At 41.1% G+C, this 27,643-nt stretch overlaps 3 protein-coding genes across 8 annotated transcripts in view; 2 read left to right on the forward strand and 1 right to left on the reverse strand.

Annotated features, from left to right (window-relative positions):
* Nucleotides 1–10,579, forward strand: part of PABPC1L (poly(A) binding protein cytoplasmic 1 like) — a 36,419-nt gene extending 25,840 nt beyond the window's left edge. The window contains exons 14-15 of one of the 4 annotated variants that reach the window (XM_042461825.1): nt 33–140; nt 10,264–10,579. In XM_042461825.1, coding sequence (XP_042317759.1) covers nt 33–116 — 84 coding nt within the window. In that variant the 3' untranslated portion in view covers nt 117–140; nt 10,264–10,579. Of the gene's footprint in view, nt 1–32; nt 142–4,465; nt 4,885–10,263 lie in introns of those variants that run through there. The other 3 variants (XM_042461827.1, XM_042461826.1, XM_042461828.1) reach the window with 3 other exon arrangements.
* Nucleotides 7,955–24,508, reverse strand: TOMM34 (translocase of outer mitochondrial membrane 34). Of its 2 annotated transcripts, none has more exons than XM_042461835.1 (7): nt 24,290–24,508; nt 19,283–19,382; nt 16,950–17,021; nt 13,472–13,620; nt 12,379–12,526; nt 10,786–10,912; nt 7,955–9,614 (listed from the first exon to the last, which is right to left on the reverse strand). In XM_042461835.1, exons 1-7 carry the CDS (start codon nt 24,408–24,410, stop codon nt 9,510–9,512), a joined length of 822 nt encoding a protein of 273 aa, XP_042317769.1. In that variant the 5' UTR covers nt 24,411–24,508; the 3' UTR covers nt 7,955–9,509. The 2 variants fall into 2 exon arrangements, with proteins under 2 accessions (XP_042317769.1, XP_042317768.1); XM_042461834.1 differs by having other exon boundaries at nt 16,869–17,021; nt 24,290–24,506.
* STK4 (serine/threonine kinase 4) overlaps nt 21,586–27,643 on the forward strand; it is a 97,414-nt gene continuing 91,356 nt past the window's right edge. Inside the window, exon 1 of one of the 2 annotated variants that reach the window (XM_042461831.1) lies at nt 21,586–21,827. In XM_042461831.1, coding sequence (XP_042317765.1) covers nt 21,802–21,827 — 26 coding nt within the window. In that variant the 5' untranslated portion in view covers nt 21,586–21,801. Of the gene's footprint in view, nt 21,828–26,266; nt 26,401–27,643 lie in introns of those variants that run through there. The other variant, XM_042461830.1, reaches the window with a different exon arrangement.

The raw sequence follows: 27,643 nt of genomic DNA on the forward strand, positions 1-27,643 counted from the left end.
TATCCCCTTGTTTTGGGCTTTGGCTTTTTTAGATTGAGGAAGCAGTTGCTGTACTGCAAGTTCATCAGCTGTCTGAAGCATCACACAAGAGTGGCTCATCAGCATTCCTCCAGTGATGAAGGTGGATACAGAAAAACTAGGTAGGCAGCAAGTGGTGGTGGTGATCATGAATAGGGAAAGTACTCAACTTGGCAGGGGTAGAAATAGTTCATAGCTTGATACCCAAAAGACTGAAACAAAGTTATTCAGGCATAGGAACTGAAAATATTACCCCCGCCACCCCGTCTGAACAGGTATTGGCATCCTGCCTAAGGATGCCTGCAATGATGGGTCTTTATAGGACCAAGGGATAGAGAGATCTGTTTTCTCACTATCTATGAGAGGGGGTTGCCCAGCCGCAGCAAGAGAGGGAAGTCCTCTAATTCTGCCCTTGTACTGGTCCCCCAACCTTCAGCCCATATTGCAAAGCTATATGATGATCAGGGAAATCTGCCACCTAGCAACTGAAAATGGTACTACAGATTTTAAACACATTAAAATAAATACATTTCAACAACCAAATAATTTGCCAGCGGACACTACTCGGGATCCATTAACATGAATAACAAGTGTCAGGTGTTTGAGTTCCACAGTCTTACAGACAAGGCTTTCACAGACACAAGCTGACAAGTGTCCACTTTTTATTGTTGTAATGTTATGGCAAGGCTTTACAGAGAAAAGATATGACAGATTCCTATCTCAAAGAGCCTAAACCTTAAAAGACACAGAATAACAAGAGAGGAATGGAGGCATAGATAAACAAGGAACAAATGTATAGAACAAACTTTGGAACAGTTACAATAATGTAAAGGAGATAAGGGAATGATCCAACCTGCCCCCCCCCCCAAGGGTTTTGATATACTGTATGGTTCAAAGGAAATGAAGTGGCCACATGGAGTTATTCTGGGAGGCAATTCTAAATTTAAGGGTGGAAAGTGATTATATTTTTGGCAGTAATCCGTAAGTACCTTAAAAAAAACCAAATTAGACTTGACCAGAGAGTATGTGATCTATTTTTTTTTTTAATTAGGACTTCTATATTGAACTTAATTTCTTTATTGTGAAATTTTGAGGTAGGAACTTAGTGCTGGTGCCAAAGAACAACTGAAGTAGCAGTAGAGATGTGGTTGTTGTTGTTGTTGTTGTTGTTCGATGAAGGAGAGGCTAGGAATGCAAGTCAGGAAAAAATTAAATGGAGTCCAGCTTTTTAGCACTAAGGAGTGGCCCAGATGTTGAAAGGGAAAGCAGGCTGCTGTGACTTCTGGACAAATGTCTTGCAGTAGTGTGCAGATAAAATCAACTTAAAACAAGTCTAAAACTTAAAACTGGAATAATTCAAACTATTTAGATGCAAATTAAACAACACAAATTAAAACAATTTAAAACCTGTGTGGATTTGGGCAAAATAGTTAGACCTCCAAAGTGTTGATAAAAGGCTGTGTTTTAAGAAAATATCATAATAAAGCCAACATAGGCACCAAGCAGGCTGCCCAAGTGAGGTTGTTCCACACCAGTGTTTTGGCCCCACTGGTGGGACACAAGAGGGGCAACTATACAGTTAAACAGTTTGAGTATCCCTCATGTAAGCATTCAAATCCAGACGCTCCAAAATCCAAAACCATTTTCATGAGCAGCTGAGATAGTGACACCTTTGCTTTCTGATGGTTCATTGTACACAAACATTATTTAATGTGCAAAATGTTAAAAAATACAGTGGGCCCTTCAGGTCTACTGGGGTTTGGTTCTATGCAGTGGTGTTCCACACTGGGGTGTCACCCAGTGTGGGGCTTTGAGGGAGGAGCCAAAAGGGTGTGCCCCAAACTCCCTGTCTCAGGGCAAGGACGGGGAGGGGGGGTGCTGGGTACTTCTCCCTCCCTGTCCTACATGGCTAAAGTTGTGTGGCGCAGGGATGGGAGGGCATGTTAGCTGCCGTACGCTACAGTACATGCCCCCCTCACCAGCAGCAGTCATTTGTTCAGTGGCTGGCTGCTTTTTATGTGAGCAAACCCACCAGCTTTATTAGTGAGGGTGGCGCCTGGTGTCACCTCCCTTCTGGGATATCACCCAGTGTATTCTGCACCCCCCAGTGACGCCACTGGTTCCATGACCCTCCTCCCCATGGATAACAAAATCAGTGGATGCTTAAGTCCCATTAAATACAATGAATACAATGGCATAGTAAAATGGCATCCCTTATGTAAAATGGCAAACTCCAGGTTTGCTTTTTAGATTTATTGATTTTTAAAATATTTTCAAGTTATTGAAACTGTGGATAAAGAATCCATAGATATAGAGGACCAATTGCTTTCTGTCTAAGTGTATAAGGTGTATATGAAACATCGATGAACGCCATGTTTAGACTTGGGTTTCATCTTCATTTCATTATGTATATGCTAATATTCCAACATTCAAAATATATCTGGTCCCAAGCATTTTGGATAATAGATATCCTACTTGTAGTAGTATAATATGATATAAATGGCCATGACTTTGTTCCATGGAATCCTGGGTTTTGTAGTTTGGTGAGACCCATAGAATTCTGTGCCAGATATTTCTGTGGTACTGTAGTTCAAGGACATGTTGCAGTTCATTAGAGCTCTCTAGCAGAGAATTCTAAGTGATTCACCAAACATATCCGTTAAGAACAGCAGCAACGCATCTGAATAACAACAAGAAGGGTAACAAGATCCTTGGAGCTTTTTGAAAAACTGACATTCAGAAACAAACAAACAAACAAAAAGGCATGTGGACACACTAGAAAGGGACACAGAACAATTTGGTGACCATTTATTTCATTTGCCTGCAAAGAAACATCCCCTCACTGCCCACCAGTCTCACAACTTAAATAATGGAAAAACCCATTGTGATAATCTCAAACAGACTCAACGTACTGTATCTAGAATTTATATATCAGCCATTATAGTTTAATATTTTTCTATCTTTGCAGCTAGGGTTGCCATCCCTGGGGACCTCCAAACCAGGAAAAATGTAGGACAAGGTTTTAAAATGTAGGACCTTTTTTTTTTTAATTTCCTGGCCAGGAAATTTTAAAAAAAGGTCCTACATTTTAAAACCTTGTCCAAGGCCTGGCATGGGCCTGGGTGACAGCATCCTCCAAACCCATGCCAGGCCTGGGAGGACTCCGCGATCACAGAGCCCCATCCAGGGCCTCGCTGGGGGGGGAATCCCGAGGGAATCCCCCGCCTCCCCACGCGCCTGCGCCACCTTCCCCCACCTCCTCTCCCCCTCCCAGCACAGAGGAGGTGCTGCCTCCGTTCACCTTTGCCTCCTCCGCGTGGCCTGGGGGAGAGGGGGCGGAGGAGGAGGGTGGCGTGGGCACGTGGTGAGGCGCCGCCTCCAGCTTCGCCTCCTGCGCCCCAGGCAGGCCTTGCTGCCCTCCTCTTCCTCCCCGCCTCCCCGAGGAAGAGGAGGAGGGCAGCGAGGCCTGCCTGGGGCGCAGCAACCCAGGCTGCAACCGGGGGCTCCCGGTTTGGGGGCTGCACCCGTGCCGGGAGGGGCTCAGGGCCCCCAAATTCGGGAAATTCCCGGTTGCAACTAGGTTATGGCAAGCCTATTTACAGCTCATCTCTCCTCCCGCTGTTGTTGCTCTGCATTTATTATTACTCTTATCATTATTACTAATACTTTCAATTCCACTGTCCATCCAGTAGATTCAGAGTGGTGTATCTCTCTCTCTCTCTCTCTTCTGCATTTTAATATTGCAGTAACACTATGAGGTAGGTCAGATTGAAAGTTACTGGCCCAAGGTCACCAAGCACCAAGTAAATTTCATGGCTTAGGGGGACTTATGCCTGGATCTTCACAATTCAAAGACATCACTAATACTTGGGCATAGTGACATAGGCCTGTTACAGACTGCCAAAATAAAGCTGCTTCGGGTCTCTTTGGAGGTATGCTGTTTAAATGATGCATGCATCCTAAGAATCCAGAAGCTGCACCAAAGCTGCACTCCAGTGCTTAGGAATGGAGTGTGGCTTTGGCGCAACCTCCGGACTCTTAGGACCCATGCATCATTTAAATAGCATACCTCCAAAGAGACCCGAAGCAGCTTTATTTTGGCAGTCTGTAACAGGCCTTAGTAAGGTACTGAACAGCAAAACCATCAGGGTCATGTATTGATTGGCCTCCCTGAGTTTGTCTGGTAATCACTTTTTAAAAGCTAACCAATCAAGTGACCACCACCACTTCTGGTGGTAGCAGTGAATTTCACAGACAGATATTTTTATATTTAAAAGTAGGTATTTTTATATTTAAAAGTGTATAGCCTCCTGTTTCCCAGAGGTGGAACTCAACATGATGGGCAGACAGACATTTCTTTTTTTAAAAGCAAAGTTTTTTTTTTTTTTAAGAGATTTGAAAGAATCATGGCAGCTTCTCAGTTTAACATGAAAAGTATGTTTTACAGGAAAAAGAAGGTGGACAACTTTGCTGAAGAAAGCAGCACCAAGCACAAAATGTTTCCTTTCTTTGCTGTTAAAATAATCTGCATAATGTATATAGGCGGGTTCACACAGAAATCTAGCTCTATATGAATCACTTTTATTTGTGCACTTAAAAAGCCATTTCAAGTCCCCCCCCCACTGTCATTATACTTACGTTTAAATTATGTATTTATTCACATGTGCTTATCTGGTAACCCTAATACGTGGGGGACATATTTTGGTAATGTAACAGATAATGAAGTGGAACGAAATGTTTCTTTTGTTCTGTTGATTGTAAAGTTAAGTTGCAATACTGGTCATTTTTAGTAGCTTTAATCTTAAAACACTATTGGGGCTTATATGAGTATTTTATTTGTTCTTATTGTTGACATGATAAAGAGCTGAAGCTTCACTTCAACAATTTGCGTCCTTGTCTAGACTTTTTCCTCAGTGTTCCTTAAATGGCATTAACAAATGCTTTTTTTGCTTCAATACATCCAAAACTCTGTTGAGAAGACCCATGGGAGAGCACAAAGTGATCTCAGCTTTTATCGGAAATGAACAGCAAACTACTTGACACTTACATGATTTTAGAAGTAATTCTTGTAGGGAGTTCTGTGGTGTTTAAAAGCAAGATTTAATTCCCAGCTTCAGAAACACAGGTGCTTCCCCTTTTTAATGCATGTGTGAGTCTGTAGAAACTAAGGCGGGTTACAAACGGCCCTCAAGGGGCCGTTTTCCCGCCGCCGCCATTCGCTGCGTAGGGAAGCCCCAGCTGCCAGATCGCAAGGCTTCCCTGCGCAGCAAAAAAGGATCGGCGAAATGCCGCTCCTTTTTGGAACACGGAAGTGGCGCCGCGAGGGGTGGAGTGCGCCCTCGCGACGTCACTTCCGCTGCGACACGTCTGGACGCACAGCGTCCAGTACGTCAAAATGGCGGCGCCCATGTGGATGGGCGCCGCGAAAAAGTACGCGCTCCGCGCGTACTGGGAGGAAGGGCCGTCAGGAAGGTAAGAACCTTCCTAACCCTAATACGGCCCTTCCTAACCCTAGTACGCGCGGAGAGCGTACTTTATGGCGGTTTGTAACCTGCCTATGTTGCTTTCAGCAAATCCTGATAATAAAGTCCATTGCCTGATAAATTTCGCATCCTAGGATGTACAATGATGGCTCAGAACATTTAATTTGGCTACATGGCTGAGTGACAGCTTGGAAGAAAGTGAAATAGCTAATTAAAACTAGTCTACAAAGTATGTACAAGGCTTTTAAAGCACAAGTAACCCTTACTTTAATATGATTGTGTACCCAAACACTACCATGTAGGCAAGGTGTTGATGATTTGTTAGTTGTACTAACTTGAAGGGAAAATTTCTTTTAATAAAGTATAGAGGACAATCTTGGTCATTCAACTGTTTTTCCATTCTCTCCAGTTTAGAATAGGGACCATGCTAGTATGCTATGTATTAACCCAGGTGTGAGCCGTTTTGTGGACCTCCAAAAGTTGCTGGATCAACTCCTCCCCATTGGCTATTCTGGCTGGAGCTGCTGGGAGCTGAAGTCCAATATCTGGAGGGCCATAAGATTCTTATTCCTGCATTAAGCCTTTATGATAGAAAAAGAATGCCATTCTCTATGTGAGTGGAATCACTTTTCCTAATGACTTTAAGAGGAACATGATCAGTGATAGGGTAATAGTAACAAGGTATCATCTATATAACTAGGTATTATCTATATCCTCATGGAAGCACTAATATATTTATATTTAGATTAAGATATTTAGTTTGTTCAAAAACACAAACATCAAAACAAAACAGGGTTGATAGTACTATGTTTCTAACTTTATAAAGCAAAACAAAAACTGTGCCCAGCTAAATTCTGAAACCAGTTTTTCATGTTTGATGCTAGTTTTGCTAATGATGGAAAAGTGGCTACACTGAACCCAAAACTAAGCCCTTGGGGATAACAGGAGTTCAGGTTTGGCAGTAGTTTCTTTTGATGAATATCTGCCTGAAACCATATTAATAGTAAAATGTTTGCCAGAGCTACCTATTGTAATATGAAATGGAGCAGATCAGGAAAACATAAAACCTTGGGGCTGTATTTGGAATAGGGCCACAGGTGGCGCAGTGGTTAAATGCCTGTACTGCAGCCATTCACTCGAAACCACAAGGTTGTGAGTTCAAGACCAGCAAAAGGGCCCAAGCTCAACTCAGGCTTGCATCCTTCCGAGGTCGCTAAAATGAGTACCCAGACTGTTGGGGGCAAATTAGCTTACTTGCTAATTAGCTTACTTGCTGTTCACCGCTATGATCTTTGGAATAGCGGTATATAAATAAAACAAATTATTATTATTATTAAATTACCTAAAGATATCAGTTATGTCCATTAGCTACAAAATAAATAAATAAATAAATAAAATAAAATAAAAAAAACTATTTTGGATTATAAATCTCTGAGTATTTAAGTAGAAAGGAGAATTCTAGCTGAACTATTCAAGGAACATGAATCTACAGTGCTTTTTTAAAAAAAAGCAGTGAGCTGGAGTAAACACACTTCTGTGCCTGATGCCACATTTTGTATCATATGTACAGCCCTAGATCTAGTCAAAGGTTTCAGGCAGTCTTAACTAAGTACAGTCAACCCTCTGTATTGATGGACTTTTTATCCATGGATTCAAGCATCCACAGTTGGAAAATATTTTTTAAAATGTATAAATTCCAAAAAAGCAAAGCTTGATTTTGCCTTTTTATATAAGGGACATCATTTTACTAAGGCATTGTATCTAATAGGACTTGAGCATCCATGAGTTTTGGTATCCATGGGGGATTTCTGGAACCAGCAGATACCAAGGGCCCACTATGCAGTACATTAGGTCACTGGGCATCTTTTATTCTCTTCTGGGCTTATTTCAGAATTCACTGAAATGTAAAGCTATTCCATCATGGAGGTCTAAGCTGGTGGTTCCATGTTATGGCAAAGCATAACTGCATTGTTCTGGAGCCCTATCTCTGCACACTTTAGCAGCTGCCAAGAACTCCCTGTGCCCATGGCTGACTTATTCTTTGCCAGGTACCTTTATTGTGTTACCTTGAAGCACCCTCAGAAATGTAACAAATGCATCTGCCAGAGGTGACCAGCATGCACCCCAACCTGTTTGATCTCCCCATTGTCACAGTTAGCTTTGACAGCATTACTCCTTCCTGCCTTTGGTTTCAAAAAAAGGGGGGGGGGCAAGGCAGTACTCACCACATTTCTAAGTTTACTCACACTCCTATAAACCTTCTGCATGATTTCAGCTTCGATAGAAAGTGTGTAGTCCTAGCATCTTGCTTTAAAGTGCTTTTAAAAAATGTCCACAGGGGGACCACTTTACTGACTACCTGTCGAAAACTGGCCTAGCTCCTAAGAATATATGGACACTGATGTTGAATTAACCAGGCAATCTCTCCACTTTCACAAGACACTTCTCCTATATAGGAATAAAAGCAAACTTTATTTTATAAGTTCAAATTAACAACCAGAGAATAGACTGATTTATCATTTAAGAAACCAGCTTTATTCCTTGTCCTGAGGGTATAAGAAAGAAAACTTACTGATAAAAGATATGTTGATAGCCATTCCCCTCCTTTCAAACTCCCCAGAGAGAGGAGAGTCAGGTAGCAGCTCTGTACTATATTCCCCAGTGCAACATTAACAATAGTAACTTGGTGAATATCCTCAAGAATGTGGGCCTGTCTTGAAAGGTTTCATGCACTCCTTAAAAGCAGAAGTTCAAAGGCAAGAGGGGGAAGTAAGCTCCCTCCAGGGTGACTTAACTGGAAATTGGATGGTGGAGGGCAGAATAATAAAATCAAGCTGTAGCTTTTGTTGTCGCTGTAGAAGAGCAACCATGAGTTAATCAACCTTTGGGCTATACCAGACTGCAGGTGGAAATGATAATTCATTGCTCCTCGATTATCGAGCACATGTAGAAAACCAGCATATTAATGAGAATGCTAGACCAGGATTTTCTCCTACCATTTATCCACAGTAGGATTGGGAACATATTGCCTTTCAGATTTAGTTGGATTGCAATTCCCCTCATTTTTCAATATTAATTATATTGGCTGAGACTGTTGTAACTGTAGTACTGCAACTGCTTGAGATCCCTATTCCTTTTATAGAGTGAAAGTGTGTTAGAACTCAACATAAATTATCATCTGCTATTTGTGACATTTAAGTCTAAGAACAAGTATTTTGTTGCAAAGACATATATATGCCTTGGACTCTTCTCCTACACTGCTCTGACCCTCCACAATGTGAACTTCCAGCTATAATTACTCTGACATGTACAATGGAGGAAAATGTTGTGCGGTAGTAGGCATATAGAAACATAACAGGTATTTAAACTGAGGGCAAGTGAAACTTACTCTAATCAACAAAAACTGAAAATATTGAGTGCTAAAGGTACACACATAATAAGGATAACACAATGTACTAAACTCTTTGGTAAAAGAGAAAAGCAGCTTTAGATTCCTATGTAATTTTCTGAAGACCAAGTGCTCTGTTGGAGTGTAGTGCACAAAAAATTAAGGCAAGCAGACTATTTTTAAACTCTTAACTTCCATCTGTCACTATTAGCCCAACCCTTTAGTTTGCACTGTGCTGATATCAAATGTATACACAACCACTACCAAAGGCTCGCAACACTTCCTTCTGTGCAAACACACATCCAAAATAGCTTGTTTGACAAGGGCTGCTCTGACTGATAGAGTGATATTTTCCAACAACTAGAAACAGCAGTTTTTTCTAAAGTAGAGAGGTGCAGGAGCCATTTTGCTAGAAAGCTATACATCTCAAGAAGTCACACTGAACTTTCAAAAGGCTTTAAGAGGAAGGATGAACATCTTGTATAAAGCATGGAACCAGGAAGATATCACCAGGTCTGGAAGGTGGATTCTGCAGCAGCATTCAGCCTGGTCCCTGTGTTTTGTTTTTTTAAAACAGGAAAAACATGTCATCTTCAAACCAACACAGTTTTTAGCCAGCCTTATTTTAAGAGTTTGTTCAATTCTTGCAGTAACTTCTTAGCAGCACTATTTTCTGGTTCAATTTTCAAGAGGCTGGCGATATCTGCTTTGCTGGACTTGTAGTTCTGGAAATAGAAAAAACATAAGGTGGGGTGCTGGTAGCAGTTAGAGTTCTTGCCTGACTTAATAATAATAATAATTATTATTTATTTATTTATTGCCTGCCCAATCACAAGGAATCCAGGTGGGTTACAGCAATAAAAACACAGAGAATTCTTAGAAATAAAGAACACGGACAATTGGAAGAATGAGGCTCCTCAATCAACAGAAAAATAAATAGCGTAGTGTCCTTTGATTGAAAGACATTTTAATGCCTTTGGCTACCTGGCCACTTCTTCTGCTCTTTCCTTTACCACCCCTGCTTATAACGCCACATCAGCAAGTTATTCGGTTGTCATGTTTAATCTCAGGCAATATTCTGTCTTAATTTCTGAGCCCTCTAATGCCAACCCACAAACATTATGTAAATCCAGAATTTTGCCCAAAGCCAAATTGCACCCTGCCACTCATTTTCAACTTATCAGGCAATAACAATTGCCTGTGTATGGTGTCCACTTTTGTAAACTAACACTGTGGGGTTGCTGTTTATTTGTTTTAAAAAATGGGGATTGGGATATGTTCTAATGTGTTAACCCACACTAGCAACTAGATAGAGAGCACAACCATTTCCTGCAGCTGCTAAAAGTCTATGTCCTTGCTCTCACTCTTCCTTAGGTGATGATCCAACACTCTTAGGATCTCCCTTACAAATGTCAATTCCTTTTCCAGCTTCTGGAAGAAAGGAGATTAGACTGGAAATACAAAATACATGCCTTAGAGTTGGCAAGGCAGCTGTTGAGGTGCAAAAAATAACAACTGAGGACTGGAAGCACAAACGGACCAAAAAGACACCTCCTTTTCCTGTTCCCTAAAGTCATCACACAACTGCTTTAAGTAACAGTCTGATTAAAAGAAAAATGAAGGATGATGTGCATTTGCAGAAGCTCTCTAAATGGGAGATTCTGCAAACAGATTAAATGTTTGAATAGACACGGACTTCAATAAAACATTTTTTTTCAGACTCTGTTTTCTGTCTGCAAAATGTGTGGCTTCCCTTATAGTGCTATGAGAATAAAGCACTGCTGGTAAAGTGTTCTGCATATTAAAAACAATGTAAGTAACCAGATTAATCTTAAAGAATTGGATGCTTTCAATACACTACCTCTCATGCACCTAAAATTCTAGGGTATTTCTTACCTTAAGTTCTTTGTATGCTTGTGCTCGTCTGTAAAATGCCTTGACATTCTTTGGATCGATCTGAAGAGCTTCTGAGCAATCCTGAATTGCTTCCTTGTACTGCTTTAGATTCAGGTAGCAAAGAGCCCTGGAATGTAGACAATAAGCAATAGATGAATTTGAAAACAGCAATTCTGAATTGAAATTATCTCATTCAAAAACTAAAAAGAATGGTAGCGCAAAGGATCCATTTTATTTTGAAAAATATGTCATGGAACCATCTGTGTGTCAAATTTGGTCTTTGGGCTAGAGGTTCCTTTTCTCTGGCTTGATTTAAGGGGGTAAGAGCATAAGCAGATAAATGCAGACTTCCTGCTTATTTTTTGAATGGCAATGTCCAGCCCTCATGTAAGCAGGTATATCCAAAGGAGGAATAAAAGGATACAGGCATGAACATGTTGCACATAGAATCATAGTTGGAAGAGACCGCAAGGGCCATCCAGTCCAACCCCCTGCCATGCAGGAAATCTCAATCAAAGCATCCATTACAGATGGCCATCCAGCCTCTGTTTACAAACCTCTAAGTAAGGAGACTCCACTACACTCTGAGGGAGTTTATTCCACTGTCAAACAGCCCTAACTGTTAGGAAATTCCTCCTAATGTTGAGGTGGAATCTCTTTTCCTGTAGCTTGCATCCATTGCTCTGGGCCCTAGTCTATTTGGCAGCAGAAAACAAGTTAGCTCCCTCCTCAATATGACATCCACTCAAGTATTTAAACAGGGCTATCATATCACGCCTTAACCTTCTTTTCTCCAGGCCAAACATCCTCAGCTCCCTAAGTTGTTCCTCATAAGGCATGGTTTCCAGACCCTTCACCATTTTAGTCGCCCTCCTTTGGACACGTCCAGTTTCTCAACATCCTTTTTAAATTGTGGTGCCCAGAACTGGACACAATATTCCAGGTGGGTCCTGACCAGAGCAGAATAGAGTGGCACTATTACTTCCCTTGATCTAGACACTATACTTTATTGATGCAACCTAAAATCACATTGGCCTTTTTAGCTGCCGTATCGCACTGTTGACTCATGCTCAATTTGGGGTCTACTTGGACTCCCAGATCCCTTTCACTCACAGTCTTGTTCAGTCAGGTGTCACTCATCCTATATCTGTGCATTTCATTTTTCCGCCTTAAGTGCAGTACCTTACATTTCTCCCTGTTGAAATTCATTTTGTTAGCTTTGGCCCAGCTTTCTAATCTATTAAGGTCATTTTGAATTTTGATCCTGTCCTCTGGGGTATTAGTTACTCCTAACAGTTACATTGTCTAGCCCACATTTTACAAGCTTGTTTGCAAGAATGTCATGGGGTACCCTGTCAAAAGCCTTACTGAAATCAAGATATACTATATCCACAGCATTCCCTTCATCTAACAAGCTGGTAAATCGTCAATAAAATGTCCGCAAACTCTTCTGTAGCTTTATGGACTAAAGGACAGATAAAACCTGGATTCAATGAAGTTCTCCAATATTCTGAGACCCTTATGCATGGAATTTAATTTCCTGGTGTATGGGGTGTTGGTAACTTATATGTCACATAGTTATATGACCATTACCTGTTAGTGTAAGTTGCACATTCAAGCTTGTGGAGTTTTAAACTCTGTGTGTATTTTTCAACAGCTTTTTTATAATTGCCCTTCTTTACAAATTCATTTCCTTCTAGTTTCAATGCATTTGCTTGCTTCGTTGTAGCAGCTGTAGGCACTGGAATTCATAATTCAAGAAAAATAGAACAATGTAAAAATGCTAACAGCAAATTAACATATTTGTTATGGGAGTGGGGCATACCATGAAAGTCTATCTAGCACTGGGTATTCTAGAGTATGAAATTACAACAATTAAAGGCAATTCATGATGTCACTTATTTTTCATTTTTAAAAAATCAAGCTATTTCCACTAATCATTCATCAGGGTTTGAAGAGACAAATACCATTCAGCAACCCTATAACATCAGAACAGCCCATCTATTTCCATTATGAAGCAGCAGCAGAGAATCTCAGGATTTGTGAAAAGAATAAAAAGAATTCTAGTGTAATCTCACACCTGTACTAGGGATGAAAATAACTGTAGCTATTCAATTTCTAGCTTCAAAATTAGTTTCCTAACACACAAGAAAGCTGATTGGAAAGAATAATATGAAAGTGAGAATCTGGCACTGCTTTTATTCAGTATTTACACAACCCAAAATGTTTTGGGTAATTATTCTATGGAGAAGTACACTTGGCTTTTTTACATGAAAAATTATGGGCTTTGTTCAAAGAAACACCTTTTCTCCATGCAAAACAATACTGCTTCTTTTTGAAATGGGGACAGGGATTGTTTTGGGCATAGAAACACTGAACATTTCTTCCCCTGGGCCTTCTGGTCGGCTTGGATACTTCAAACAGGACTAGAATTTTTTTAAAAAGAAGTTAGAAGACAAAATTCCAAACATATTAAGGAGACAAGCTGAAAGTAAAGTATCATGGGTTTCAGGTAGGAAGGAATGGGAGGAGTGGTCAATACTATAAAGGCAACACCATGTGGTTCCCCATTCAGCCTGGGCAACAATGAAAATCAACCAACTACAGCTTCTGGTATGCTGATAATGTAAGGTTTTGGATGCCCTGTTTTTTGTTCTCATCCCGTAACAGCATCAGAACTACTCACCTTGATTTGTTACAGGTGCAGTATCATTCACTTTGTTTCCAGCAGGAGGTGGCTCCCACTTTTTCTGAGCAGAAACAGGAACAGTTGGGATTGGTGGTAGCTTCTGGCGCCACTGAAGGCCATCTTTGTCCAATAAAGCCTTGGTCATTCTAGAAAAGAAGATCTACCTGTATTAATTTAGCCAATTCCTGAGGATTACTTTTTCAGAAAGAGTTAGCTGAGGGGGTGATGACCCCTGTTTCTCTGGCTATTTCTAGTGTGACGGGACAGAGAAGTATGGCTCAAAATGTGACTTGGGATAGACAGATGTTTCTTCTAAGGTCTTCTTATGTTTACTAAGGGAAGCATCCCTGGCAGCTCTATATCTTGTACTAATCCCACTAGTTATGTGTACCAACCTCAGGGACCTATACATTCATTGTACCACCAAGGGATCTGTCTGTGCTGAAACAGTTGCCTGCAGTGTCCCTTACACTGTTCACTGGGCCAAAGATCAATTAATAAACTTACTGGGCCACTGCTAGCAACTATTTTATTTATTTATTTTTATTTTGGAACTACAGCCGAAGCATAAAATCACAGTGATCTCACATCCTTTTGTGGCTAGAGAAGCAAAAGGTCACTCTCTTCTGCTATCATAAGTAAAGGAGAATGGCAAGGGCTGTCTATAGTGTTTCCATTGGACCTTGGGGATACATGGAAAACCATGAGAAGTCTGCTTTTTAACCATTAGAAACAGTGCAACAGGGAAGAGCTCCTAAACACATGATGAGCTGTGAAGGAAAACAGGGACCCACCCATCCACATCTGTGCTTGTCTTCCTATTTAGCATAAGAGCAAAAAAATAAAATAAAATGTTATCCCCTTGCTCTGGCAGAAGATGGGGTCACAGTAATAATTTTTGTCTGGCTACAGTTAGGATTTGCTGATAGATAAACTGAACAATAAAGGATTTGTTTACACTACACAACTGCAGCACTTTTATTCCACTTTAACTGCCATGGTTCCATGCTATGGAATCCTGGGATTTGTAGTTTGGTGGCTTAGAATTCTCTTCTGCTCTCCCCTGGGCTACAACATTAGAACTCTCTGGCAGAGAAATCTCTGTATCTCACAAAACCACGAATTCCAGGATTCCATAGCACAGAGCCAGGGAAATTAAATAGGTGAAACTGATATAATTGTGTAATGTGGATACACTGATAGTTTCCAGTATTGAACTGGTTCACCTTAAATCTTTCATTTTCCTCAAGCCAGCTCCACTGGATGCTGCTCTGTTTCTGGGCACAAAGTGCTGCCTTTTGACCTATATAGCCATATACAGCTAAGGTCCGGATATCTGAAGGACTGTATTTTCCCTTATGAACCAGCATGTGATTTAAGATCTACTGAGGACGCTCTTCTCTTTGCCCCACCACCCTCACAGCTACATCTGGGATGTACACACAAGGGGGCCTTCTCAGTGGTTGTCCCTAAAGAAATAAGATTGGCATCCTCCCTGCTTCCTTTTCACAGGCAAGTATAGAATCTTTCTGTACAATCTTTCTGTTCCAATGCAAATTTGATGAGAGACTGCATAAGGCCAGTCTTACCTAAAAAATGTGCTGGATCTTTTGAATTATTGTTGTGCAATGTGTGTGTGTGTATGTGTTTAATGATGTATATTTTAATCTGATTTTAATTTTTTGAATCTCATGGTAACATTTGTGAATTTTTAACTATGTGTTTTCAATCTGTTCTAAGCCACTTTGAGTTCCAAACTGGGGTAAAGGCGAGATAGAAGTTAATATCATATTAACAACAACAGTAATACATGCTGTCAAATTTGATAAATGACACCAGGAAAAAGTCTAACATTTATGTTGTATGAAGAAAAAGAGTCTGGAGTGAAGTTACCTAGCAGACACAGTCAAAAATCAAATCATTCTTGGCCACCAAGATATACTTTTTGTTGCTATAACTGTCTAAAATAAGTCCATGTTTCTCTGTTTTTCTGCCCTTGACTCCATTCCACGCTTTATCAAATCCATGTAAGTAAAATTATGTACCTGTGTAAATCAAGATTAATTTAATCCTAACAATTTTCAGGATACACTTAGTTTACACAAAGAAAGGTTGCTGACAACTTTGAAATGCAGTAGCCCTTTGGGAAACTATAGATAAACCCACTATAATTCATGTCTCAAAGCTATCAAGTTAAATGTATGACTGTGGTCAACACAGTATAAATTATCCATTTCAATTTTCTTTAAACACAAAAGAGAACAAAATGGCTCACAGTACATACCCTTTATATATGTCCAAGATTTCAAGAAAAACTTTGATGAGCAACCTTGTTTGGTATAACCAGAATGTACCCCAAAAACTACATTAAAATTGGACACACAGTTCTAAAGTTATACTGTTCTACATTTAGAACATATTAATTAAAACATACAACAGTTTAAAAGGACAAATAAGACATAGACATTTTAAAACAATCCACACATAAAATTCATCATTTAAAATCACAATTTAAAAATCAGTTGCTGCCAGTGTTAGGTAATTTGATTCATTTGGATGACAGTGGTGCTAAGTACAGATTTGGACTCACACAATACTGTCTGGCCATCTTATTGCATCAACTACCATATTATTATATCAACTCCACCAGACATGCAGTTGTAAGAGAGAATACTGGTGTCATTTACATGTTAGTTCACATGCATGGTTTGGGAGAGCCACTCAACCCAACAATTTGTCAGGCACATATAAGTACCAGGGATCCACAATTCCACTGGAGAGGACAAGTTTCCCTCCAAAGCAGAAGTGGAACCTAAAAATATGACAACCTTAGTTAGCATCAACCTTTTTCAAGTGACTGGAAGGCATAGGAAAGAATAGTGACCTCCCACTGTAACTAATGACAAAAACACCAGATGGCTTAGACTATGGGAGGCATCCTGATGTCAGCCTGGTGTTCTTGATTACAACTCCCATAAGCCACAGCCAGCATTACTAATGTTTCAAAATAATAGGATTTGTAGTCTAAAGCACTCAGTAGGTGACGAGTTGCCTAAGTCCCACTTTAAATCTATCTTTCTGAGTGGGTGCAGCACCTCATCGAAATATTGAATAGCCTGCTGTGGTTGGAAACTCACTAGCAGGATGTGATAGACAGACAGTTTGTCTTTAATTGGGAATCAGAGCCATGATGCCCCTCAAGTGTAGATATCCCATTTCTAAACCTAGCCAACAGGAATAGAAACAAGTCATCCTAAATTATCAAGCATTGTAAGCCACTTACAATAAATTATCCAGAGGTACATTACATATACATCCAAACATGGTAAGAATGACCTCTGATATAGTTTAGGGATTTCTATGCATTAAACGAAAGCACAGAGCAAAGGATTACCTATTGACGCCATCATGTGCAGCCTGTACAGAACAATCAATCTGTAATACAGTTTTGTAGTCCACATAGGCTAAATTGTACCTCTCGAGAGCTTCATAGGCTGCTGCCCGCCTCAGCAGGGGTTTGAAGGCAAAGGGGACAAGCTCCAGGGCACTAAATTAGCAGAAAGGAAAGGAAAAAAAGTCATTGGATCATTAAAGTTAAGCAGCAGAATTTGCAATGCTAAAACTCAGTGAAAGTGAGTTGACCCATTTATCCAAATTTCTGATTAACAATTTTGATCTCTAATGGGCTAAACCAGTGGTTTCTAACTGTTGGCACTGGTCATTAAAAAAGCTGTTGTGGTGGATGTGGTCAATAGTTTACTAAAAGGGAAGCATCTAAGTACAAAGGAAAGTTAACTGGATCAAGAACCTGAATAAGAGACAAAGAAGGAGTCTGGCCTCCAAAATACAAAAAAGCTGCTTTGAACCCATGATTCCACTCCCAGATCTGTTTCACAGAAGTCAAATTGGTAAAACTTAGAAACAAGTACAATTATAGAATCATAGAGTAGCTTGACCAAGAAACTGAGTACAAAGCAGAAGTGGTGTCCAAACCCAAATTGCCAAATCACATATTCTACTTCCCATAAACTACAGCAAAATACTAATTTCACACATGCAAACTGGTTATACTAAAAAAAAAGCTACACAAGACAAATACAAAACCTAAAACAAACAAGCAAACAACCCCCCCCCCCAGAAAAACAAAAACACAGAGCAATAAACAGACTGAGAGTGTGCAACGTGCCTAAGATCACCCAATGGTTTTTCAAACCCTAGTCTTCCAGAATCTCATTACATCATGCTGGCTCTGTCATGAAACAGTTACTGTCCTACATTTCATTGTAATGTAAAACATTCTCTGGTTTGTGGTAAAATCAGAGCTTTCCATGACTCAATTTTTCTTATGTAAAATAACTGATCTTGGATAGATTTCCATCCATATTTCAAAGTATCTACAGTATTTAAAATATGTGCATGCTACCTTCCTTTCTGAAAAGGGCTTGCAAGGTGCTGACAGATAACAGAAGAAAACAAAAACACAGCAATGAAAATGAAATAAATCCTGTTTATTATAGAGATGGGTTTTGCATGCAACGAGATAACACTGTATGGTCTTTTCCCATTTTCCAGTTTTTGTGAAATAAAGCATTTAACTGATAGAATTATTCTCCACTAACAATTACAAATAAATGCTCTTTTCCTGTCATGCAGCTACAATGGCACAAGACTTGCACTGTTACAAATAATTTCCTACATTTCTAAAGCTAGGTCTCATTCTTTACACTCACTAAAGTGGACCCTCTACATTCACTGGGGTTAGGGGCACAGGACCCCCATGAAAGTGGAAAAACTGCAAATAAAAAAAAAACTGAGAGCATATCTTTCTAGGAATCTCTAGGTACTCCAGGACAATTCTGTGGTCCAGATCTGCCAGAAGGTGTCCATGAAATTGCACTGGAGGACCTACAAATGTCTAGAGAAGTTCTAGGAATCTCTAGTTCCCCCAGCATGACTTTGACAACAGTTGACAACAATCATGCTGGAGGACACAGAGATTCCTAGAGAGAACATATTAATCAAAAATGTAAATAGTCCAATCAACAAAAGACAAAACTGTAAATGTGGAGTGCTGACTGTACTTCTATTTTAAGCCAGTAGGTTAAAAGCTAAAAGTACAATCCAACACACTTACCTGGATTGTAAGTTTTAACACAATGGCCCCTAAAAGTTCACAGAACTGTGCTGAAAAAGAAAGGCAGGGTTCTGGCTTAGCTGCCAAGGTTTGTATACTGCTGAACCTTGGGCAGGAAATCCTGCTTGCGTGAAATCCACAGCAGTAGTCATACTTGCCACTAGCTAGGGATAATAAGGTCCAAAACACACTGCAGAAATAATCCAGTCTGAGACCGCTTTAATTGCCCTGGGAATTGTGGTTTATTGTGGCACCAGAGCTCTCTTTGACAGAGAAGGCTAAATGTTCCACAAAAATACACTTCTCAGAACTCCCTAGCATTGAGCCAGGGTAGTTAAAGTGGTCTCAAACTGAATTATTTCTGCAGTGTGTTTTGGAGCTAAGTCACCTCTACTTATGCCTGCCAGTCTTATCTTGCCCTCAAGCACTTTTAGCAACTTCACCAGAATATATCCCTACTTCTAGCCAGAAGAGATAACAACACAATCCCCCTCCCCACTGATAAGGAACTATTGAGAGGTATGTTACTAGTCAGTGTAAGTGCCTCGGTTCTTCTGACTTGGGAAGGAATCCTTCATCTTCTGAACAGTAACCCCTGCCCATATTTCACATGCATGGCTGCAGAGCCTGGAAAATTTACAATTTGTTACCTGATTGAAAGAGCAGCTACTTACTCAGAACAATCCTTAATGCACAGACTACAGTTCCCATCCTTCAAATAGCATGCAGCACGATTGGAATAAAGAACACTTTTCTCTTCTGCATTTGCATCCCCTGTGCATAAAGGCAAGCAGTCATCAAGTCAGATACAGAAATATTGTTGAGAAAGCATTATTGGTACTAGCAAGATAGAATGGGGTTGGGAGCCACTTTCTTTATGTGGTATTTTCTGCTGCCTACTTCCACCTTCAAGTCTAACAATTATTATGAAAATTCCTAAGTGGGGAAAATAAATAGGCTGGCTTAATGACACAACTAATACAATGTTCAAGAAATATACTTCCCACCTTTCTATGCACTATCAAAGATAGATTAATGTTTATTTTATTCCTACAAAAGAACACACTTTTTCAAGAATCCAAGCTTGTCAAAAACATTCCTAATTTGAACCTGTTTTGTAAGCTGCTCTCTCCCTATTCTTGTACTGTCCTAAATCTGCACTCCTGTTCCTGTTCTTATTATATTACAGTCCTCCCTCCATTCTCACAGTCTTTGGATCTGTGTCCCTTGCTTATGTGTGAAGGACAAACAGAGGGAGAATGAATGGGGAGTGTGTTTGCATCGTGCACCAGCACATACCCGCCCCTATATTCAAGCCAATGGGGCTTGAATATAGGTGAAACTCTGTTTTCACGAAAGGATCCAGAAAAAGGAGGGGTGACTGTATTATGCTAGCTTTCATTCTAGGAGTTTAAAGAAGTTGTTCATTGTCTCCCTCCCCTGCCAACCATTTCATCACCAAGCAGCACAGTGAGGTAGGTAGGCAGGCCCAAATTTACCCAGAGGGAACATAAGAGGAATTCAGGGAATGGCCAGATATTAATGGAAGTGCATATATTTTACATGCAGATTCTATATCTGGCATCTGTCTGAAATCCAGAGTATTACAAGAGACTGACCAGAAAATACAAGCTAGATGGACCAACGGTTTGACTCTGTATGATGTAAATTCTTACTTTCTAAAATTCAGTCCAACCCAGTGTAGCACACTAAAACTGTTCAGACATTCATTTGAACACATTCATCTGAACTGGTTGGATGGTACTTAAGTCCCATCTGAACCCCTCAATGTAAGTTAGACCTTCATTTACTGAGCATAAAATCTTCAAGAGGGATTTGTAACTGTATTTTGCTGGATGCGTTTACAGACATTAGAAGGGGTGGCACTTATGTGCATGCTCCTGTCTCTTTCTCCAATTTTTGCTCCATGCATAGTCAGATGGAGAACCAAATAGGGCTAGCAACTCATACCTTCCTGGATGTACCTGAGGTCATCCCTATTAGTAAATTTCAGCTGAAGAACAGGATATGCATGCTATCTATCAAAAATGAAAAGTACATGTGTATGTAATGTTTGCCATATTCCACTCAAAACACATGTCATCAGGGACTCAATTGCTGCTCCTACATATTTTTAAAACTAAACTTGGCTAAACCAGTGCCTCAGTATGCCATCCCTTTGCTGTCATCCTTGACAGGCAGCTAACATATGTACTTTTATATCAACTATTGATACTCAACTATTAATACTCTTTAGTTAGTATCAAAGTGCTAAAAGTTCTATCTAACTACTGATTCTACAGACTAACAAGGCAATATGTTTGTATTGATACTTAAGTAAGAAAAAAATATTATCAAAAATATAACTCAGAGGCTATGTGATGCCCAAACCACTGAGGGAAAGCCATCATGTGCTTTTTAAAAAAAGCTTTTCTAGTGCCCAGTTAAAAGTGAACATTAAATCATTATTAAGCATCCTTGTCCTATATAATAGACACTGGCAATTCCATAAAGACCAACACAGTAGACATCATTCCATAAAGGCACAGACATGCCTTTTTAAAAAAGTCTGGGGCCCAATGCTGGGACCCCCATTTCAGGATGTTTTGTGCTCTTCAATCAGAAGTCTGCCACTATTTGTATCCAAAGTAATTCAGAAGCTGCAAAGAATGTAGGAGGAAATAGGTCAAAGGCAGAAATCAGTTAAAAGACCTTCTCTCACCTTAAATCCAGAAGGAATTCAGGAAGGCAGAAACGAAACAGAAAGCACTTAAATGAGCTATAGTCATACTGAGTAAGAGCAATACAAAAGAAACGAAACTGACAGTCCTTCAAGTAGGCTGTCTGGCTCCTATCAGACCAGACTCTTTTCTGTCAGTAACCCAAGCTCCCTCATTGTGACACACTTACTGCAGCAGAATGCTTGCTGACATAATAAGTCTATGGCTGTAGAGGAGGTTTCAGAGGCTATCAGTAACTTTAAGACCAAGCCACTATGAAGACCTAAATCTCCTACTTGTACACCCATTGCAACCTGCCACATTTGGTATATGTACTCTATGGGTTACCACCTCCAGGAATATGTAGTGTGACAAAATATGCTATTCCAGATTAATCCAGAGGATCATAACACACCTCTGCTCTACCTGAGAAGCTGGGGAAAAGCCCAGAGCACCCCAAACCAGCTGATGGGATGGAGTTTTTATATTCTGCCATCAGGTACTATTTTAAAATATTCTAGGTACTGTACCTACATATGTGGAGTGTTAAGGGCATCCTTCTGGGATGTACTTGGGCATTTACAATTGATAGTCCTCAAGTCACAATCTGGTCCTGTAACACAAGGTCTTTTTCATCAACACACAAAGGCTTTGTGGTGTCTAAGGATTAATTCTATTACAGTTGCCTCTCTTTTTTTGGGGGGATCCATTCTGCCCCCCCACTCGTTAAAATGAAAAATCGCAACTATTCAAGCCCCATTGGCTTGAATGGCCACGTACTCCATTTTGTCCCTTAGTGCTTGCCATTCACAAAAGACTGAGGGACATGAATGTCAAGACCACAAATGCCAAGGGACAAGTGTAATTCTAGAAGTGTCAATATAAAAACAATGTTAGTCTGTAGAATCAGAGATATAGAGATTTTGTGCACCTTTGAGACTAAGTGAAAGAAAGAAGTTGATAGTGTGAGCTTTCGTAGACAAAAGTCTATTTCCTCAGATGCTTATGGTCCATGTGCATCTGAGGAGGTAGACTTTAGTGTACGGAAGTTCATGCTGCCAACTTGTTTCCTTCAGTTAGTCTCAAAGGTGCTACAAGATCTCTCTCTCTCTCTCTCTCTCTCTCTCTCTATATATATATATATATATATATACTGTATATATTAGACTTTATCTGGGAAATCCTTGGTTGAGATATAGTGAATCTATGCAGTATTAATTCAAGTCAATGCTCCATCCAGTTCATATCTATTGCAACTGGTCTTTTCATCCTGGACAGAAGTGACCAGTGGAATGCCACAGGGTTCTGTCCTGGGCCTAGATTCAACATCTTTGTCAGTGACTTGGATAAAGGAATAGAGGGCATGATGTTCAGATTTGCAGATGACACCAAATTAGGAGTGGCAAATACCCTAAGGAGAGGATCAAAATTCAAAATGACCTTAATAGATTAGAAAGCTGGGTCAAAACTAACAAAATGAATTTCAACAGGGAGAAATGTAAGGTACTGCACTTAGGCAGAAAAAATGAAATGCATAGATATAAGATGGCTTGACATGTGAAAAAGATCTAGGAGTCTTAGTAGACCACAAATTGAACATGAATCAACAGAGTGATGCGGCAGCTAAAAAGGCCAATGCGATTCTAGACTGTATCAATAGAAGTATAGTGTCTCGATCAAGGGAAGTAATAGTACCACTGTATGCTGCTTTGGTCAGGCTTCACCTGTTCAGCTGTGGGCACCACATTTCAAAAAGGATGTTGAGAAGCTGGAGCATGTCCACAGGAGAGCAAACAAAATGCTGAAAGGTTTGGAAACCATGCCCTGTGAGGAGAGACTTAGGGAGCTGGATAGGTTTAGCCTGGATAAAAGAAGGTTAAGGCCCTGTTTAAAGAAAAGATGTCATATTGAGGCTGGAGCAAGCTTGTTTTCTGCTGCTCCAGAGAAAAGGACCTGGAACAATGGATGCAAGCTCCAGGAAAAGAGATTCCACCTCAATATTAGGAGGAACGTTTTGATAGTAAGAGGTGTTGAAGAATGGAATATGCTGCCTGAGAGTGTGGTGTAGTCTCCTCCTTTGGAGGTTTTTAAACAGACGCAGGATGGCCATCTGCCACAGGTGCTTTGATTGTGAGTTCCTGCATGGCAGAATGGGGTTGGACTGGATGGCCCTTGGGGTCTCTTTTAACTCTATGATGCTATGAAATCTCTAGAAGCCTTTCATAGCCAGAGTGAAATCCTTTCAACAGAAGAGGCTGGTAGTTAAGTGTAAAGCTTCACACTTGGAACTTAACCCAGGCTGGTATGCAACCCCTGACACCCCAAATCCCAGCTTCTCCCCTGCGGAGATTCCCCTTGTGATCCTGATCTTGTGGTCTTCCTTGATGCTCCTTGAGAGATGTTCAGAGACGCCACAAAGGCCTTCGATGCCAACCACAGAGGCTGGCGCAATGTCAGAAACAAGCTGTTCTAGAACATGGCCATATAGGACAAAAAACCCACAAAGAGCTGTGGAAGCCTTGGACTTCCCCCTGGCCTTTAAGGACTTTGCAAACTGTAAAGTGAGACACTAAAAAGAAAACATAGCCATGGGGGGGTTGGAGAAGTAGCAGCAAAGACTGACAAGGCCATAGGTGACAAGGAACATAACACAGTGTGGCTCTAATGAAATCTAAGGACTCACCTGGGCTGCAGAATTAATGCAGTTTGACACCGCTTTAACTGCCAAGGCTCAGGGCTGTGGAATTCTGGGATCTGTAACCCCCAGCAAGGAGCCATGGCCATTTTAAAGCGGTGTCAAACCGGATTATCCCTGTGGTGTGGATGCAGGCTTTTTTGAGGAGAGGAGGAGGGCCAGGACTGAGCAGGTCTAGGGCCAAGTCTGCAGCGTGTTCTGGACCTAAGGAGATCAATTGAGCTCCCGGCTCCCCTTCTCCTCCTGGGCCTGGGCTGGGGCTGTACCTGCGGCTTCCAGCAACTCCAAGGCCCGGCCGTAGAGCGCGGCCGCCTGGCTGTACTGTCCGTTGCGGAACTGCTGGTTCCCGGCTTCCTTCAGGGACGACGCCTGGGAGGCCGGAGCCATGGAGAGACCGGAGAAGAAGAAGGAGAAGGAGAAGAAGAAGGGACCTTCTCGCTCTCTCTCTGGCTTCCAGACTCGGCTGGAAAGAGGGGCGGACGCTCCTCCGGCTCCTCCTTTTGCCTCACTGGGAGGAGGAGGAGGAGGAGGGCCTCTTTACTGTGGATGCATCTAGACTGGGGAAATAACCCGCTTTGGCAACGCTTTAACTTGTTGTCTCACTCTTTGCTATGGAATTCTGGGACTATATCCACAGATTCTGCATCCACATTAAAAACATCCCCCAATCCTCAAAGCAACCCTTGGTTTTGCCACTTTATATAAGGGACACCAGTGCATATAATGGGACTTGAGCATCCATGGATTTTGGGATCCTGGAACCAAACCCCAGCAGATACCAAGGGCCCACTGTACAGACATGCAGAAGTTCCAGTGGGATCAAAATGTTTATTACATGATTAAAATCTCTCTAAAATAACACTAATTAGTATACAATAAAAACAAAGCAGCAGATTCACTTATTAAAAGCATAACCAAATCCTGTTATTTATCTCAACCCAATACTGCTCCTCCTCATTATTCTGTATACCATGAAGTTGCTTCTGGGTCTTTTGGCTAAGATCAAGTGTGATGAATTAATGTTAAAAGTACAAGGTTCCCAAGGGAATCTGAGGAGGAAAGGTCACCTGGGGGAAAATAAAATAAGGCACGATAATAAGTTTGTTGTCACCTATAAGGATGGCAAGGTAGATATAGAATATTTTGAGGATATATTGGATGGTTAATGAAAGAGAATTAAGAATGTAGATTTCCGTAAAAAGCCAAATGTGTGGATATAGTAATGGAGATTTAGCAATAGTAAATGTAGGTATATTTCTAACTACTTGATGCAATCGGCCATATATTTAGTTGGCCAATAATATGTTATAATTTAATGGAGCATTTGCAGAAAGAATGAAGAAGTCAAGTATAATTAGGAGACTTATAGTTATAATGATAGCCTCCATTTTGGATTTTGTAAATCTTTTATTTTTTTAAATGAATGTGATGTTAGTAAAGTTTTGTCTTGTCTTTGAGCGTAGTACAGTATTGTATTATATTTTTGTGCTATATAAGTTAATATGTATATGTTTGTTATACATCTTTGTTGCGTTAATAACTCAACAGTTATTAACTTTTTTGTTAATAACTTATTATTAAGTTATTAACATTGTTGTTGACTTGTTGTTGTTGTTGTTTTAAAAAAGAAAGGAAATGAAGGTACAAGGCTCCTCTTCCTCTCCTCCTTTCCTTTTCTTTTTTGGTACAATAATCCCACTGGGTGACCTTGGGTAAGAAGCCACACTCTCTCAGCCTCAGAGGATGGCAATGGGAAAAAAACCCCAAATCTGAAGAAACTTGGGCAAAAAAACACCATGATAGGCTCACCACCTCAGGGTTGCACAACAACAACAAGCCACAACAAGTATGGACTAAAAGATATCCATGGCTTGGACATCTCTCTTTCTTTGAGCTCTCCTCATGGTTTTTGGACTACAACTCCCAGAAGCCCCAGCCAGCTTGCCCAAATGATGAGGGATTCTGGGAGTTGAAGTCTAAAAGGCCTGCAGGAGCCACTGACAGAGAAAGGAGACCTCTGAGAGGGAGGCCACGCCCACCAGAGGATGGCGGCTGCCGCGCGCATGCGCAAACAGGACCCAGCGCGTTGTGCGGGCGGTTTATGAAGGAAACTTGCCGCCAAGAGCTCCGAAACCACGTGGTCAATGTCCCCTCCCACTTCAACTGTCAGTTTCTAGCGGGCGGGCTTCTGATTGGTTGGTTGCTGGGAGGCGGAAGTGGAGGGGGAACCGGAAGGCGTGGTCTGGAGGCTCCCTCAGTCGGAGAGCGGCGATGAGAGAGCGTCGGTAGCGGTTTTTTTTTTGGGGGGGGGGTCATCGATTGAGTTCCTCGCTCTTCCGACGGCCATGGAGACTGTGCAGCTGCGGCACCCGAAGCGGTGAGGAGGAAGAGGGAGCGAGGGGGAAGGGGGAAGGAAGGGGTGTGTTTGGGGCAGCGCTGCGAAAAAGGCCGGCTTTCCTTCTTCCGCCCCTCAGGCCTTCCTTTGCTCCGCACTGGAGACATAACCCGGTTTGGCTCCGCTTTTAACTCTTTTTCTGGCTTAGGGCTATGGAATTCTGGGAGCTGGAGTTTGTTGAGGGCCACTGTTCCACTATTGATGACTCTGGTAGAAGCCTTTCAAGCTCTCGACAAGGCTGCAGCACATCTGGCGTGTAACCCTTTGGGGAAAGCTGTTGTTAGCGCCAGTGTAAGAAAGAGAAGGAAGAACGATAAATACACAAAAGGGCCAAAAGGTATCCCTTTGCAGGAGTGGGGGAATTACAAGGCTAAAAGAAAGTATGTGCCCAAAGGAGGGAGACTGAAATGGTGAAGGGACTCAGGGAGCTGGGGATGTCTAGCCTGGAGAAGAGAAGCTTAAGGGGTGATATGAGAGCCCTGTTTAAATACTCGAAGGGGTGTCATACTGAGGAGGGAGCAAGCTTGTTTCCTGCTCCTCCAGAGAATAGAGCCCAGAGCAATGGATTCAAAGCTCCAGGAAAGAGATTCCATCTCAACATTAGGAGGAACCTCCTGACAGTAAGGGCTGTTGGGGAATGAAATATGCTGCCTCAGAGTGGAGTCTCCCTCCTTGGAGGCCTTTAAACAGAGGCTGGATGGCCGTCTGTCGGGATGCTTTGACTGAGATTTCTGCATGGCAGAATGGGTTTGGACTGGATGGCCCTTGCGGTCTTTTCCAATTCTATGATTCTAATATAAACAGTAAAACACTAACAAACAGAAACAATCAAATACATGTCAACAGGATGTATTAAAGCTGCATGCAACTTGACTCAAGTTCTAAGAAACGATAAAGTACTGTTCATGTCAGCAACATGTATGGAAGACAGATACAGCTGTCAGGTGCTGGTCCAATTCCTCTGTTTCGAAATGCAGTCTTCTTCAGAAAGGCTTTGAATAATCTTTGGATCCCACTTTCTAATTTTCAAAACAGCAGCAGCCATCATCTCTCTGGATGTTGCTCCGTTTTGGAAATCAGCAAATGGGATCCAAAAATCATGCTGAAACATTCTGAAGAAGACTGCATTTCGAAACAGGGGACTTGGATTGGCCACCTGTCAGTTGTATGTGTCTTCTACACATGTTATTGACATGCTCTTTGCTGTTTTTTAAGTCTAGCCCTG

Source organism: Sceloporus undulatus, chromosome 4 (genome assembly GCF_019175285.1).
Source record: "Sceloporus undulatus isolate JIND9_A2432 ecotype Alabama chromosome 4, SceUnd_v1.1, whole genome shotgun sequence".
Taxonomy (NCBI): Eukaryota; Metazoa; Chordata; class Lepidosauria; order Squamata; family Phrynosomatidae; genus Sceloporus; species Sceloporus undulatus.